Genomic DNA, 15,768 nt, shown 5'->3' on the forward strand with positions numbered 1-15,768 from the left:
TTTTTTGTTTTTTAACATTTTCATGCATATTTCTGAATAAACGATTTCAGTGTAATGTGACCAGCCACTGCTAGCAATAACATGATACATGGGAACCTTCACAGACAATTTCTGAACTCTTTCTTACTAAAGGCTCAGTACATCCGGCCACACCACAAACGGAGTAATATCATCATACATCATCAGTGAGCAGACTAGCACAGGAAGGCATGGTTGTTCTTATCAATAATGTTCTTGGAACAATAAAGTTTTATTCAAGTGGTTAAGAAACCGGATAAAAAAATAAAAGCTAAACGTCCTCGCTTGTGTTGTGGTGAGATAGTCAGCTGATCGGGGATCATGTGACTGGAATGTGTGGCTGGGATGGAGTGAGGAGGAATAGAAGCGATCAGGCTGTAAGTGTTGGTGTGGCCCGGACACATTGGGGACAGGAGGGAGGGGACAGTGCAGTGCCGTCAGTAGAGGAGGAGCTGACAGCTGGATTGTACCCTGTGCACAGGGCACGAGCTGGCATCTGACTCACTTAGCAGATTTGCAGGAACAGGCCCGGCTTGTGTTACCATGGTGATGTTACTGGGGGTTTGAATGGTGAACAGCTGCACAGTAAGTCCGTGATTTTAATGCTTGCATCTTTTTTTTGTTTTAAAATGTATTTATATTATAGGAGGTTTATAAACGCATATTATCAGGAATATCTTGGGGTTAGTGTTTATTCAAGTTTTTGTAGTTGTCAGCAAGTGATGGTGGTATCAACTAGATCAGATACCCCTCTTTAGGAGGAGTGATGTGTGCTGGGAGGGGGGATATGCACAGAGTGTAGAGGAAGAGTGTGATGATCAGGAGGAAGCGTATGATGACAGCTGTGATTGTGTGAGCTCAGGATGAGAGGTTAGTTTGTGGGGATAGCTTTAGGAGGGGTGATTATTGGGTGTCATTGTGAGAACAGGAGGGTTGATTAGCATGGTGACATTATGAGAACAGGATGAGATGGGTGGCAGTATGAGAACAGAAAAAGTGATTAGCGGGTGACGACCGTGTAGTACAGGATTATAGGGGTTTATTAGGTGATATTGTTATGAGTACAGAATGGGAGATGTAATTAGTGGGGTGGCAGTGTGCAGAATGGTGTAATTAGTGGGGCAACAAAGTGAGTTCAGATGAGGAGTGGTGATAGGGTGGTAATAATATAGGTAGGGCAGGAGAGGGGTGATGTGGGGGGCAGTGTGAGTATAGGAGCAGTGGGGTGATGTTGTAAATTCAGGCAGACAAGGGTTGATCGTGGGGTGATTAGTATAGTGACAGTGTTAGAACAGTCCTGAGGTGATGTGTGAGAACAAGAGGGGAGAAGTGATTTGTTGAGTGACAGTGTGAGGCTTGGAGGAGAGGAGGAATTGGTGGGGTAACAATTTGCATACGGGAAGAGTGGAGTATTTACTGGAATGATGCGTGTACAGAAGTGAAAACCTGATCAGTAGGGTGACAGCTGGAGTGCAGGAGAAGAGGAGTTATTAGTGGGGTGAGGGCCTTAGTACAGGAGAGGAGGAGTGATTAGTGGGGTAATGCCATAAGTACAAGGGAGGAGGGGTGATTAGTGGGGTGAGGACATGAGTATGTGGCAGGAGGTGGGGTGAGGGCATGGGTACAGGGGAGGAGGTGTGACTAGAGGGGTGAGGGCATGGGTACAGGGGAGGAGGTGTGACTAGTGGGGTCAGGGCATGGGTACAGGGGAGGAGGGGTGACTAGTGGGGTCAGGGCATGGGTACAGGGGTGAGGGCATGGGTACAGGGGAGGGGGGGTGACTAGTGGGGTGAGGGCATGGGTACAGGGGGAGGGGGGGTGACTAGTGGGGTGAGGGCATGGGTACAGGGGGAGGAGGGGTGATTAGTGGGGTGAGGGCATGGGTACAGGGGGAGGAGGGGTGATTAGTGGGGTGAGGGCATGGGTACAGGGGGAGGAGGGGTGATTAGTGGGGTGAGGGCATGGGTGCATGGGAGGAGGGGTGATTAGTGGGGTGAGGGCATGGGTGCATGGGAGGAGGGGTGATTAGTGGGGTGAGGGTATGGGTGCATGGGAGGAGGGGTGATTAGTGGGGTGAGGGTATGGGTGCATGGGAGGAGGGGTGATTAGTGGGGTGAGGGTATGGGTGCATGGGAGGAGGGGTGATTAGTGGGGTGAGGGTATGGGTACAGGGGAGGAGGGGTGATTAGTGGGGTGAGGGTATGGGTACAGGGGAGGAGGGGTGATTAGTGGGGTGAGGGTATGGGTACAGGGGAGGAGGGGTGATTAGTGGGGTGAGGGTATGGGTACAGGGGAGGAGGGGTGATTAGTGGGGTGAGGGTATGGGTACAGGGGAGGAGGGGTGACTAGTGTGGTGAGGGCATGGGTACAGGGGAGGAGGTGTGACTAGTGGGGTTAGGGCATGGGTACAGGGGAGGAAGGGTGACTAGTGGGGTGAGGGCATGGGTACAGGAGAGGAGGGGTGACTAGTGGGGTGACGACCTTAGTATAGGAGGGGGAGAGGTGATAAGTGACAGAATGGAGTATGTACAAGAGAAGAGGGATGAATACAGAAAAAGGTGAGGAACCTGATTAGCGGGATGCCTGGATGAGCAGAAATTACTATTGGAGTAGTGGTGTGAATATCTCAGACAGATTAGTAAATGTAAATTTATGGCATAATTTTTGAAGTATCTTAATTTTCACAATCAAACTCTAAAAGGATTTTTTTCCCAATGTTGTTCCTCCTGAAAACCTTAACCTACCAAGCTGACCAGGAAGTGTGCAGTCAGCTACAATTGAATTCCTCCTACAATATGTAGAATTTGCATACGTGGTCTTTAGTTTGTGCAAGAATAATCTGGGTGATGGTTTAAATTTGGCTTTAACTCATGAAGCATCATTTTTTTTTTTTTTTTTTTTTTTTGGGTTAGAAAAAACGATTCTGCATTGGTATACAGTAAGAATGCCGGTCTTTAGTTCTCTTTTATTTTCCACATTGTGCAATCACTTACACAGATATGCAGAATGCATTACAGTCATGAGAATCGAACAGTTGCTTGATCGGAGATGTCCATAGGAAAGGTAAGCTGATTGATTAAGTCAATAGGTCAGTGCTGACCTTAAACTATATTAAGCTGGGCAATTGCCAGAATTGAACAAATACAACCAGATTTACTGCCTTAAAGCAGCACAGAGTAAACCTTCCCCCATGACTGATATTCAGAGGCCCAATGTCGGCTGCATCCAATACATTTAACTTGTTAGTGCTGAGTAGTGGTCATCCTTCTAAGCACTGCTCCATTAATAGAAAACAGTTTAACATGATTTATTTTTTTTTTTTCCCTGAAAACAGATTACTCCTTTAAATTGAACTATGCGGATCCACATTTGTGTATAGTATATGCATTGAATGTATGGCATTGAAAAAATTCTATGTACATGGATAGAAAGCTGGTTACAGGGACACGTTCAGAGAGTAAAGAGAAATGGCTAATTTTCTAAATGGTGTAGGGTTGTGAGTGGTAAGCCCTATGATATGGAGATTGGAATAAATAGCTCAAACTCTGTTTGCTGATTATACAAAGCTAAACAGGTCAATAACTTCACTGCAGGATTTACCAACTTTGCATTAGGACCTGAATAAACTAGAGGGATGAGCATTTCCATGACAGATGAGGTTTAACCACTTCAGCCCCAGAAGGATTTGCACCCTTCCCGTTTAGGCCATTTTTTGTGATACGGCACTGCGTCGCTTTAACTGACAATTGCGCGGCATTGTACCCAAACAAAATTGATGTCCCCCCCACAAATAGAGCTTTCTTTTGGTGATATTTGATCACCTCTGCGGTTTTTATTTTTTGCACTATAAACAAAAAAAAGCCTGCCAATTTTGAAAAAACACAATATTTTGTACTTTTTGCTATAATAAATATCCCCCAAAAAAACTAAAAAAATAAAATACATTTTTCTCAAGTCATCTTCCAGGACGGCACACCTGAGAGATGAGAGGCTCCTCCCTACAGGAAACACAATCAATCGACAGCTGTTTTAAGTCCCCACCCTTCCCCTTGATCCTCAGTTTTTGATTGTGTTTCTCCCTACACAGCGAAACTGTTTGTTTTTTTTCCAAATGACCCGAAGCCTGGGGCTGGTGGTCTCCCCCTGGGAGCCGGACCACAAGCCTGGGAAGCCTCTGGGTCTGGTAGGATATTCTTGTCCTTCCTGGGGGGTTCCCCTATCTTTTCCTCAGGGCGGGCAGCAGAAATTGGAAGAGCCCCCCTGAGAGCTGAAGGACCCTGGGTACAGTGGTGTACCCAGAACTTCAGGGGCCATTATCCTGTCTCCCCCTCCTTACCTGTACAGGTGGCTGTTCAGACGGGGGTGCTGGCCATCGGTTCTTTCCAGGGGGCTTGTCCCCGACTCCTGGGTCCCCGGTAGCTCGCGTGGGCTGCCGGAGAGGGCGTGGCAACAAGCACCCGCGTCATTTTCAAACTTCGGGAAAATGGCAGCGGCGTTCTTACCCAGGAGGGAAGGCTGAGAGTCAGTAGGAGCAGGCGCCCACATCCTCCTTTCTCTAGAGCGAGGAGGCACCAGTTTACTACGGTGGATGTCTGCCTTAACCACCTCAGATATGAAGATGGGAATGAGGAATGGAAGGCATTGCCCCCCCCCATGTATATAGACTGACTGGTACAGTGCAGGACACAGCCTAACCTGGCACCTCCCTATGGGGACAGCAGTTGGGGGGGGGGAGCACTTTGGCGGCTATCCTCCTTGCGTGTGGACCATAAGGATGGAAAAGCAAGCCCGCTGGCTGTGGCAAAAAGAGGAAGACGACAACGGTGAGTACTTTACTTTCCTTTTGCCGTGGGAATTTAGCTGCAAAATCCCCAATTCCAGCCAGAGGGTTTCTAGGCATTTGAGATCTCACCTGGGGTCTGGATTCAAATAGCCCTTAAGCTTCTGCTAAAAACACCAGCTGCAGCCCCTCTTACATCAGAGAAGCTGTATGGTGGACAGGTGGTGCAGAGGAGCGAGTGTGCCTAAACCACCTCAGATGAGAAAGAGGTAGGTAGGCCATTGCTCCCCCTTCCCCGTGTATAATATACTGACTGGTGCAGTGCAGAACCTGGGGTCGGGATACAAATAGCGCAGACGCCACTGCTAAAACCACCAGCCACAGCTCCCTCTTACAGCAGAGACACTGTGGTTATCGCAGCAGTAGGTTGCCAGCCTCTCCCTACATGCCCAGTTGTGGTACATTTAGTAGGGATGAATATAGCGTACAGAGGGGACCTGGTAGATACAAAGTTACTTACAGGCCAGGTATACCACTGAACAGGTTATTAATTGGGCAGTGGTTGGTGGATTCAGAAGCTCCCCTGGTCAGCAGGTGCACTAGGTTACCGGCCCTATTAGCCCAGCTGCTAGGAATCTGAAGTTGCTTCACAATGTTTAAAAGCTGACCTAAAATTCAAGGATGGGCAGAGACCAAGCTACTGTGTGGCACAGTAGGGGTTCCCTTGTCACAGATCCTCCTTTTGGAGGTTGCCTGCTATAGTTAACTTTCATAAGCTCCAACCTCCCACTCCACCTTTACACTGTGTTTATATTATAGTGTAGGAGGTAAGAAGAAACTTTTTTTATTGGTTTGGGCTACAATCCACTCAGTGGCAGATCTAAAGGCGATTCACCATAGATCGCTCCCTACATCCTTTTAATTGAGGATTTTCTGTGCAAACCTATGCAAGAGCTACATAATTGATTGTTTGAAGCCTGCAAATAGCTATTTACCTCCCAGGCTAAACTGGTAACCACCTCTTCTAGAGAGGTCTTAAATTGGTCTCTAGGGCTGGGCTCATTGAGACTTTAGTTGCTAATCAGCACCACCTGGATATGTGCTGGCTAGCGTTTGCTCAGTCTATGGAGGTAAGGTAGGACAACAACTACTACTAATAGTAGGGTGTCCAACCATTTTAGGATCTGTTCCTTCTCTGGTGGTGAAGGTTTAGTATCTACAGCCCAGGCTATGCCTATGAAATAAATTGCCTGTTGGTTATTTCATAAAGGGATAGACCATGACTCCTCATTGGCTGCACACCAGTAGACCTCAGTAGTGAAGGTTTGTGCTTGCTGGGATGTTTTTGTGGCACAGCAGAAATACACATTGAGATTTGTGACATCTCTGCTTAATAAGGGCTATATTGCTGTACATCAGAAGTGCACTGCACTGAAGCTTGTTTTCTGTCCTTTATATACTAAAGGTACTGCTTTGTTTGGCTACAGATCAGAAGAATACAACAGTGAAGGTGGTCTGTACTTTCTGGTTTTGTGTTGCACAGCAGAAATGCACATCGTTGAGTCAGGTGACATCTCTGCTCATAATGGTTATATTGCTGCACATCAGACATACACAAGATTGAGGTCTGTCTGTGGGGCTTTGTGTCCTGTTTTACTGCCTTGTTGGTTACTTATCAGAAAGGCAGCAGTGAAGTCTGATGGTCCTGATTTGCGTGGCGCTGTGCTGATGCAGACAGTGCTATTAACAGCAATGGCTGCCGAGTTTAAACATGCGATTTGACATGTTGAGTCGCATGACAAATCATTTCAATATGGATGTGCTATCTCTATTCATAGTGTTTTATTGTTGCACATCAGATTTATACAGCATTAAGGTCTGTGAGGTTTTTGTGTCCTGTATTACTGCCTTATCAGAAAGGCAGCAGTGAAAATTGATGGTTCGAATTTGTTGGGCTACATAGTAGAAATACAAATTGAACCCCTGCCAGGTGTAGTACATATACTGCCTTTGGTAATCCATGTAGCACCACAAAGTGGTGTTGTGCTGATTTTAGCCATGCGATTTGACATGTTGAGTCGCAAGGCCAAATCGCTTCAATATGGATGTGCTATCTCTATTCAGAATTGTTATATTGTTGCACATCAGACATATACAAGATTGAAGGTTGTCTGTCCTTTTATGTCTTGCATATACTGCCTTATTGGCTGCATATCAGAAAGGACACAGCAGTGAAGGTTGCTTGTCTTTTTCTGATTTTGTTTTTGCTGCTCAGCTGAGAGACACATTGAGGATGGTGGCCTCTCTGCTCAGTATTGGTATATTACTACACATCAGACATACACAAAGATTGAATGTTTGTGTCCTGTATGTCCTATATTTACTGCCTTATCGTTTGTATATCAGGCACAGCAGTGAGCGGTGTTTCTCATGGATCTACCTTTCTGCATCTTAGGGATACACAGCAGGGGTTTGTTGGCTGCAATCCTCCAGGGAGTCACAGCATTGGGGACCCCTTACTTGTTCGACCTGAAAATTGCTATTTGTTTTTTTTTTTTCCCTGCGACCTGTGTAATCTTGAGGTCTGTGGATCCAGGAATCAGGGACTGCTGGTGTCGCACAGACACAAATGGTACCCATTGGAAGCCATAGTATATGACTTCTCATGCGTCTTGCAGTCCCAAGTCGCAGGTTGGGTCGCACGGGTGTGGGAACCCTAAACTTATCTGTCCCTTCTGATTGAGGTTTTGCTACACAGCAGGAATACTCATCATGACGTTATTGTTTTATTTTGCAGCAGACCAGAAAGATTGCAGCTGTAAGGGTTGTCTGTCTTTTTCCTCAGTTTCTGCTTTTATGTTGTTGCACAGCAGAAATACTCAAGATTGAAGCTTGTTGGTGCTTTCTGTTTCAGAAAAACACAATGCTGCAGGTTGCTTGTGTCCTTTCTCAGTGTTGGTTCTATCTGAACTACACTACAGAAGTGCATGACAGAAAGGAATGTCTTGTGTTCCATATTTTTTCCCTGTGGCATAGCAGAAATGCACAACACGGGAGTTGGTGTTCATATTAATCTTATAACTGTGGTGGTTTGTCAGAAATACACAACATAGAAGTTTGGGTCTTTCTGTCTTTATAGCCTTGTTTTGCTGTACATAGGTAAAGCACAACAGTAAAGGGGGTTCCTGTCCTTTCCGTATTTATATATCAGTTATGACCTAGCTAGCTGCACTAAAGAAATACGCAGCATTTAGGGTTTGCTTGAGTCTTAATGTTTTTACGTCTTGGCAGCACATCAGAAAACCAGACTATGAGGACTGTTTGTCAACATTGAGGTTCAGATTTGGGTCTCTTCCCATATTTGATATATTGGTTTAGATAGTCACACTCAGGCACACAACATTGTTGTCTATGCTTGTGTCCTTTCTGTCTAAATCTATTGTGCCGTGCCCACAATCTATGATCATTTTATTTGTGATATTAATAATGCATGTATCACCTTTTTGTATTTCAGCCTTCTTTTCCATGGAGGGGCCAGGAGTTCGGGCTGCAGCTGCCACATGTCAGAAAACCTTGACCACTTGCATTCAGGGATGCCAGAACCATTTCCTAGGGTTGAAGCCCTGTAGGGTTATGGGACACTGGAGGAAGGGGATAATGAATCCCCCTTTTAGTAAGAACTTGGAGAGCTCTGTTCAGAGGAGTATTAGGGCCTGAGGATGAAGTATAAAGATGTATACCCGATCGAATAGGTTTCGGCTTGGTGCATGGCCTTCATTTTGCCCTTTTAGCAAAACTAGACATAGCAATATGGGTAGTCTACTCCTGCTAGGGACTTTAATCTCCTGAAGAAGGCTCTCAGGCGTAAGTAAGGACATAGATTGGGCGTGCCTTAAACCCAGGGTTCAAGCTTCTGTTAATCTATTTCCCTTAAGTAGGCTTCCCTTTTAGTCTTTTGCTGACATAAAGATAAAAAGGAAGCAGTTTTATTTCCCTCAACAGGATAGTGTTAAGACAGGCCCTCTTATTGATTAATGTAGTGTCCTTGTCTTACACAGGTCTCTTATTTATCTTTTTAGTGGTTCTAAGTAGCACCTACAGGCATAATAGGCCATGGTTGTTAGATGTGTGAGATAGGCAACATTGCTAACCTACAAGTTTAACATGTTTTCTGATTCCATTTTTAAGAGCCCATTTCACCTAGATACTGCATCTGAAGCGGAAAAGGCAGGAACATCTGTGGAGCAGACCTGCAGATCAGCCGCATGATCCAGCTAAGATGCCTTCATCAAGCATATGAGCGTATGGAGTGGAGGTAAAGCTCACTGCAGAGCCAATGTTCGCCAAGAGGGTTTTGCAGTGGCCCCACCCTAAGGTAGGCCTGAGGTACTTGTTTATCCTCTCAGGTGTGCCGTCCTGGAAGATGACTTGAGAAAAGTACCAGTTACTTACCGGTAACTGTCTTTCTGGGAAATCTTCCAGGACGGCAGGCCTACTTCCCGCCCGTTGGAGGAGGGAAAATTCTAGAACACTAGAAGGTGAGTACCTATGAGGAATGATTTCCCTTGTGAACCTGGTTCAGGAGTTACTTCTCTACAAACTGAGGATCAAGGGGAAGGGTGGGGACTTAAAACAGCTGTCGATTGATTGTGTTTCCTGTAGGGAGGAGCCTCTCATCTCTCAGGTGTGCCGTCCTGGAAGATTTCCCAGAAAGACAGTTACCGGTAAGTAACTGGTACTTTTTTCATCATTTTAGGCTGATATATATTCTTCTACATATTTTTGGTAAAAAAAAAAAAAAAACGCAATAAGCGTATATTGATTGGTTTGCGAATTTGTGCAAAAGTTATAGCGTCTACAAAATTGGGGATAGGTTTATGCCATTCTTTATTATTATTTTATTTATTTTTTCACTAGAAATGGCGGCAATCTGCGATTTTTTTTTTTTTTTTTTTTTTTTTTTTTTTTTATTTATTTATTTATTAGGACTGCGACATTGCGGCGGACAGATCGGGCACTTTTGACACTATTTTGTGACCACTGACATTTATACAGTGATCAGAGCTAAAAATAGCCACTGATTACTGTATAAATGTCACTGGCAGGGAAGGGGTTAACGCTAGGGGGTGATCAAGGGGTTAACTGTGTTCCCTAGGTGTGTTCTAACTCTGGGGGGGGGTGGGACTGAGTAGGGGAGGAGAATGATCGGTGTTCATGCTTAGTATTAACACACGATCTGTCTCCTCTCTCCTGAGAGAATTGGGATTTGTGTGTTTATACACACACACACACACACACACACACACATCCCCATTCTCATTCCGTCGCAAGCGATGGCGGGTGCCCAGCGGACATGCGCATCGGCTCTGGGGAGCACGCGCCTGCTATGTTTTAAAGGAGCAACGTACAGCTATAGCAATTTGTGCAGCCGTGCCAACCTAAGTATAACTGCGGCGGCTGGTCGGCTAGCGGTTAAAAGGGGGAAAAAAAAAATTGGTCTCATGCCACAGCTGTCTCCCGCAAGGGAGAATTGAGTGATCACATGATTGCTCAGTTCTCGGTCTTTCTGGAGCAGAGAGTGGAGACTTTATTACCACACTCTGCTCTGCCCCTCCAGTCTTTACTGGAGCACTGGGCTGGGGAGAAAGCTGATCTGTCCAGCTCTCAGCATCGTTCTGAAAGGCCAAGCCAAGCTAATCAGGCATTTGGGTGGATTCTGACAATATGATTGGAATCCTTCCAGAGCTTTGAGTGGCTCTGTCACCTTAACCGACAGTGGACTTTAGCCCACTGTCTGCTGATTCTGGGTAGCAGAAGTAAGTGCATTCAGTAGAGAGGTATGACCAAAAAAGCTTATGCCATATTTCTCTTTTAATATTGAAAAATGTAAAGCAATGCACCTGGGCGTTTAAAAAAAAAAACTAAAAAACATGCAAGTTACTGACTAGGGGAAGAAGCTCTTGAAAATGGAACAAGATCTTGGGTATAGTATATAATGCCTTGCTGTATCCAGGTAGGCTAGCAGACTCTTACCTTGCATTTGAAAGTGTATTTACTCAGGAGATAAAACACTAATTCTACCACTTCTCAAAACACTGAACTCTTGAGTATAGGGATGCACCGAAATTACGGCCGCCGAAACATATCGGCCGAAAATGCCCTTTTCGGCAATTTGCCGAAAGAGAAAAACGGCCGATAATGGAGCCGAAAATGGGACGTGGCCTGGTTGGGGCTCCGCCCCCGCCCCTGGTGCCGCCCATCATGGAGGTGTCCTGTAGCGCACGAGAGCCTCCTCCGCTGCCTGTTTAATCACAGCGCCGGGAACATCACAGCTTTCATTTCAATAGCTGTGTGTTCCCGGCCGCGCCGTCACACGCAGCCCCTCCCCTTTGTCCGGGCACTTTGATAGACAGATCACCCGCAGGATTGGACGGATGATCTGTCTATCAAAGTGTCCGGAGAAGGGGGAAGGGCCGTGTGTGACGGCGTGGCCGGGAACACACAGCTATTGAAATGAAAGCTGTGATGTTCCCGGCGCTGTAATCAAACAGGTGGCGGAGGCGGCTCTCCTCTCCCCTTCACAGGCTAGCTGCAAAAAGGGGGCACACTCTGCCTGCAAAAAGGGGGCATACTCTGGCTGAAAAAAAGGGGGCACACCTCCTGTACCACGTCCCCAGTCTGTGACCATCTCCTGTATAAAAATTGTTTTTTTTTTTTTTTTTTTTTTTTTAAATATGTTTCGGTTTCGGTTTTCGGCCTAGTGTATTTTTCGGTATCGGTTTCGGCACCAAAAAACCCATTCGGTGCACCCCTACGTGAGTATGCTGTTTAGTTCTGGTCACCAATACTTAAAGGGGTTGTAAAGTCAGAAGGTTTTTTATCTTAATGCATTCTATGCATTAAGATGAAAAGCCTTCGGAGTGCAGCAGCCCCTCTAATACTTACCAGAGCCACATCTCTGTTCAGCAATGTCCACGAGTGTCTCGGCCCTCCAGGACTCTCCCTCCTGATTGGCTGAAACACAGCAGCGATGCCATTGGCTAACTGACTTTAATCGACAGCAGTGGGAGCCAATCAGGAGAGAGAGAAGGTGGAGCAGAACCGCAGCTCCATGTCAGAATGGACGCACAGAACTGCAGCTTGGCTCGGGTGCCCCCATAGCAAGCTGCTTGCTGTGGGTGCACTCGACAGGGGGAAGTGACAAGGAGCACAGAAGAGCGACCTGAGAAGAGGAGGATCTGGGATGCTCTGTGCAAATCCACTGCACACAGCAGGTAATCAAAACATTTTTCTAGAAAAAAACAAATGAGCGCCACAATTGGCACCTTTCAGAGGGGAGGGGGTGCAGGTACCTGTACAGTACAGGTATCTGCACCGACTTCCGGCGTAGATTCTGCAGAAGCTACGCCCCTTTCCGAAGGTCCCCCGCTGCCTGCTGGGAAACACACGGATCCCAGAGACAGCGGGGACCATCCTTATTGCGCAGCGCGACTCGCGCATGCGCAGTAGGGAACCGGGAAATGAAGCCGCAAGGCTCCACTTCCTGATTCCCATACCCAAGATGGCGGCGGCGGCAGCACCCAAGAGACGATCGATAAGATCGGCTTCGGGTGCCGACATCGCGGGCGCGCTGGGCGGGTAAGTGTCATTATTTTAAAAGTCAGCAGCTGCAGTATTCGTAGCTGCTGGCTTTAAAAAAAAAAAAAAAAAAACGGCGGACTCCCGCTTTAAGAAGAATGTCCTTGAATTGGAGAGAATTCAGAGAAGGACAACAAAATGAAGTTACAAGGGACTACTACAAAAATAAAATTTTATTTAGAATGATGAAATATACAGATTTATCAATGGTGACTGTGGTATCGGGGGGGGGGGGGGGGGGGGGAAATGTTTAAAATGGTTGTAAACCTCAGTCATGGAATTTGAGCAAAGCACATCTATCTGTAATGTTTACATATCTCTCTCCAAAGCTCTAAGACCCCTTTCACACTGGGGTGGTTTTCAGGCGCTTTAGTGCCGGAAATAGCCTCTGCTAAGCGCCTGAAAACCACTGGAGGGGAGTGTGTTCCCTTTCTCCAATCAGCTGTCACACACTGTACCTGCAGTCTCTCCACCCACTCCTCTGTGTTCCTGACATATGAAAAAAGATTTTTAACACAATCTACCTTTTTTGAAGGGGTGTAGACTAGGGTGACTAAAGCAAACAGTCGTAACCAATTTAGACAGGTTGTATGGACAGCAGGACAGAGGGGGACATGGAGGAAGAACGGAGGGGAACTGCAGCAGAATAGAGGGGGACACGGAGGAAGAACGAAGGGGGGACAGCAGAACGGAGGGGACACAGAGGAAGAACGAAGGGGGGACAGCAGAACGGAGGGGACACAGAGGAAGAACGAAGGGCCTCCGTTCTTCCTCCGTGTCCCCCTCCGTTCTGCTGTCCCCCCTCTGCTGTCCCCCCTCTGCTGTCCCCCCTCTGCTGTCCCCCCTCTGCTGTCCCCCCTCTGCTGTCCCCCCTCTGCTGTCCCCCTCTGTTCTACTGCAGAACAGGAGGGGGACACGGAGGAAGAGCGGAGGGGGACATCAGAACAGAGGGGGACAGCAGCAGAATGGAGGGGGACAAAGTGTGAGTGTAACACAGACCGTACACTAACCTTTCCTGGTCCTGGAAGAATGTCTGTCTGGCACTGACTGCAGGCGGCACTTGCGGACCTCGTGGGTTGGAGGAGCCTGGAGAAGGACTCAGTCAGACGAGGCTCGGGCTGGCTGGCTGCAGTGCTCAGGAGGAAAGAAGTTTAAACAACTGTGGCACTGGCTCTGTCTGGTGGTGAGTCTGGTCACCGTCATCAGGTCACTGGTGTCACTCTGTGCACTGCTGGCTGGCTGGTGGTGTGGCTTCTCTCTCTCTCTCTCTCTCTCTCTCGACGGTGGGCGGGCGCGCTGCTCGCCTCTCAGCCATAGGATGCGGGCGGGTGCACTGCCAGTGCCGCCCACGTGTCTGTCAGACCCGTCCCTCAGGCCTCAGCTGATGTCACTGGTTGCTAGACACGGGGCGGCCCCTAGCCTAGCAACCAGCCTGGCAGCCAGCCAGCCTATGATGTGTTAAACTTTATAATGCCTCCTCCGCGGAGGGGCGGAGTGAATTGGCGGAGCAGACTGGTCTGGAATTTTCCCGGAATGAAGGTGCCCAGGACACGGGACAAAAATCTCAAGTCAGGGACAATCCCGGGCAATCCGGGACACGTGGGCACCCTAGTGTAGACAAGAGATGGCTGCAGATAAACAAATAAAATCTTTGTAGGATGATTTGTTTCATCTCTGTGTATCACCTGAGGCTGTTCACTTTACTGGGTATATGTGAGGGTTTACAACCACCTTAACTGTATCTTAGCACCACAAACTGAAAATGCTGTTTAGTTCATTTTTAATATTCACAGCAATCTCCTCCTCTCTGTGCTTAATTTGGAAAATCACTTTAAAACCAAGCCCTAGCATTTCTAGACATGGGCCATCTTGAGTGAGGGAAAATGATTCATGTAGCATTTACTTCCTGGAATCCTTCTGCCCTTAGCTCAGGCATGAGGATGTGCTTAGCTGAGAATGCTCCTCCTCCAGATGAAAGAAGAAAAATGGCCAATGAAATGGGATGTATATATATATTTATATTATATCTCCCTCCATTTACTAAGGCTAGTAGTATAAGGATTAGAAATGGTTAAAGGTTAAGTTTACCTTTTTTATAGAAAAAAATAATAAATATGTTTTCCTGCAGGAGCCTCTTAAAAGGTAGTAAATAAGAGAAGTTCTTTATTAGGGATTAAGGATGAGCCCCGGCGTGTTGGCACACCCCACGTGCAGAGCCCGCCAGGAAGTCTGTACTGCATTGCGCTAATCACAGGCAGTGAGGCATTGTCCTGATGCCTAGCTGCAGGGACCGGGCAATGTCTCACTGCCTGTGATTAGCGCAGCACGTGGGGTGTGCGAACACGCTGGAGCTCATCCTTATTAGGGATTACATCCACTTTAAAAATATGAAATATTATAATATTTTCCACAAACCCTTGTAGATTATTTTAGTAATGTTCTTACAATTTTAGGAACCATGGCTACCACCAGGCTAAGGAATGACACGTACATTGACTACAGCTCCACGGAATCTAGCCCCACCGAGGAACATTCACCAGCAATCAACAACGTTCCCTCTAGATCTGGACAGTATGAGCGCATTGGAGAGCATAGTAGCAGCAGCACAACGTGAGTATACGCTACACTTGAGGGGTAAAATGTTAGTGGGCATACTTAAGCCGGTAATAGAAGGTTTCAATCTGTCAGTTCAGCAAGTACCTGATTCTAACAATGTATGAGCAGGCTGTCGGATTTTACATGTAAATAGTTGCCAGCGGCTACTCTAGCCTCTATCAGTAATCACTGTGTTCTCCCGCTGGGGGTGGAGAATAGGGCTGAAACAACTAATCAATTAATCGACAATTAATCAATTACCATTGATTACCATTTTCATAATCGATTAATCGGCCACTAACACAACGGGGTTAAAATAAACCTAAAATTAGCCCTTTATAGTACAAAAAGAGCAAATAATCGCTACTGTAAATAATACTTTCAAAGTTCTACAGTAAGAACCCCTTATTAACCCCTTACAGTAATGATTATATGCTTTTTTTTTTTTTTGTACTATAAAGGCTCATTGTAGTCTTTTTAACCCCATTATGTTACTAAACGTTACAAATGTTACTAATACCTGGTTCACATCTATATATGTTTATTGGTGCTTTTTGCAGAAACGCACTACAGTTCATTTACATGGTTTCCTATGGGGCACATTCACATCTGTGCTTTTTTCAGCCGCTGCATATTTGGAAAGGGTCAGGGACTTTTAAAACGCAAAATGGTGCTTTTTTTTGGTTCAATGTACTTCAATGGAGAAGCTTCAGAAAAGCATGTAATGCGTTTTTGCA

At 46.5% G+C, this 15,768-nt stretch overlaps 1 protein-coding gene across 3 annotated transcripts in view; it reads left to right on the top strand.

Annotated features, from left to right (window-relative positions):
• The first annotated feature begins 294 nt into the window (after positions 1 to 294).
• LOC143960057 (proton-coupled amino acid transporter 1-like) overlaps positions 295 to 15,768 on the top strand; it is a 165,234-nt gene continuing 149,760 nt past the window's right edge. Inside the window, exons 1-2 of one of the 3 annotated variants that reach the window (XM_077468335.1) lie at positions 295 to 395; positions 14,890 to 15,046. In XM_077468335.1, the coding sequence (XP_077324461.1) occupies positions 14,895 to 15,046 (152 nt within the window). In that variant the 5' untranslated portion in view covers positions 295 to 395; positions 14,890 to 14,894. Of the gene's footprint in view, positions 396 to 439; positions 604 to 2,976; positions 3,082 to 14,889; positions 15,047 to 15,768 lie in introns of those variants that run through there. The other 2 variants (XM_077468334.1, XM_077468336.1) reach the window with 2 other exon arrangements.

Source organism: Lithobates pipiens, unplaced genomic scaffold (genome assembly GCF_037356315.1).
Source record: "Lithobates pipiens isolate NorthernLeopardFrog02 unplaced genomic scaffold, aLitPip1_a1.2 Scaffold_8, whole genome shotgun sequence".
Lineage (NCBI taxonomy): Eukaryota > Metazoa > Chordata > Amphibia > Anura > Ranidae > Lithobates > Lithobates pipiens.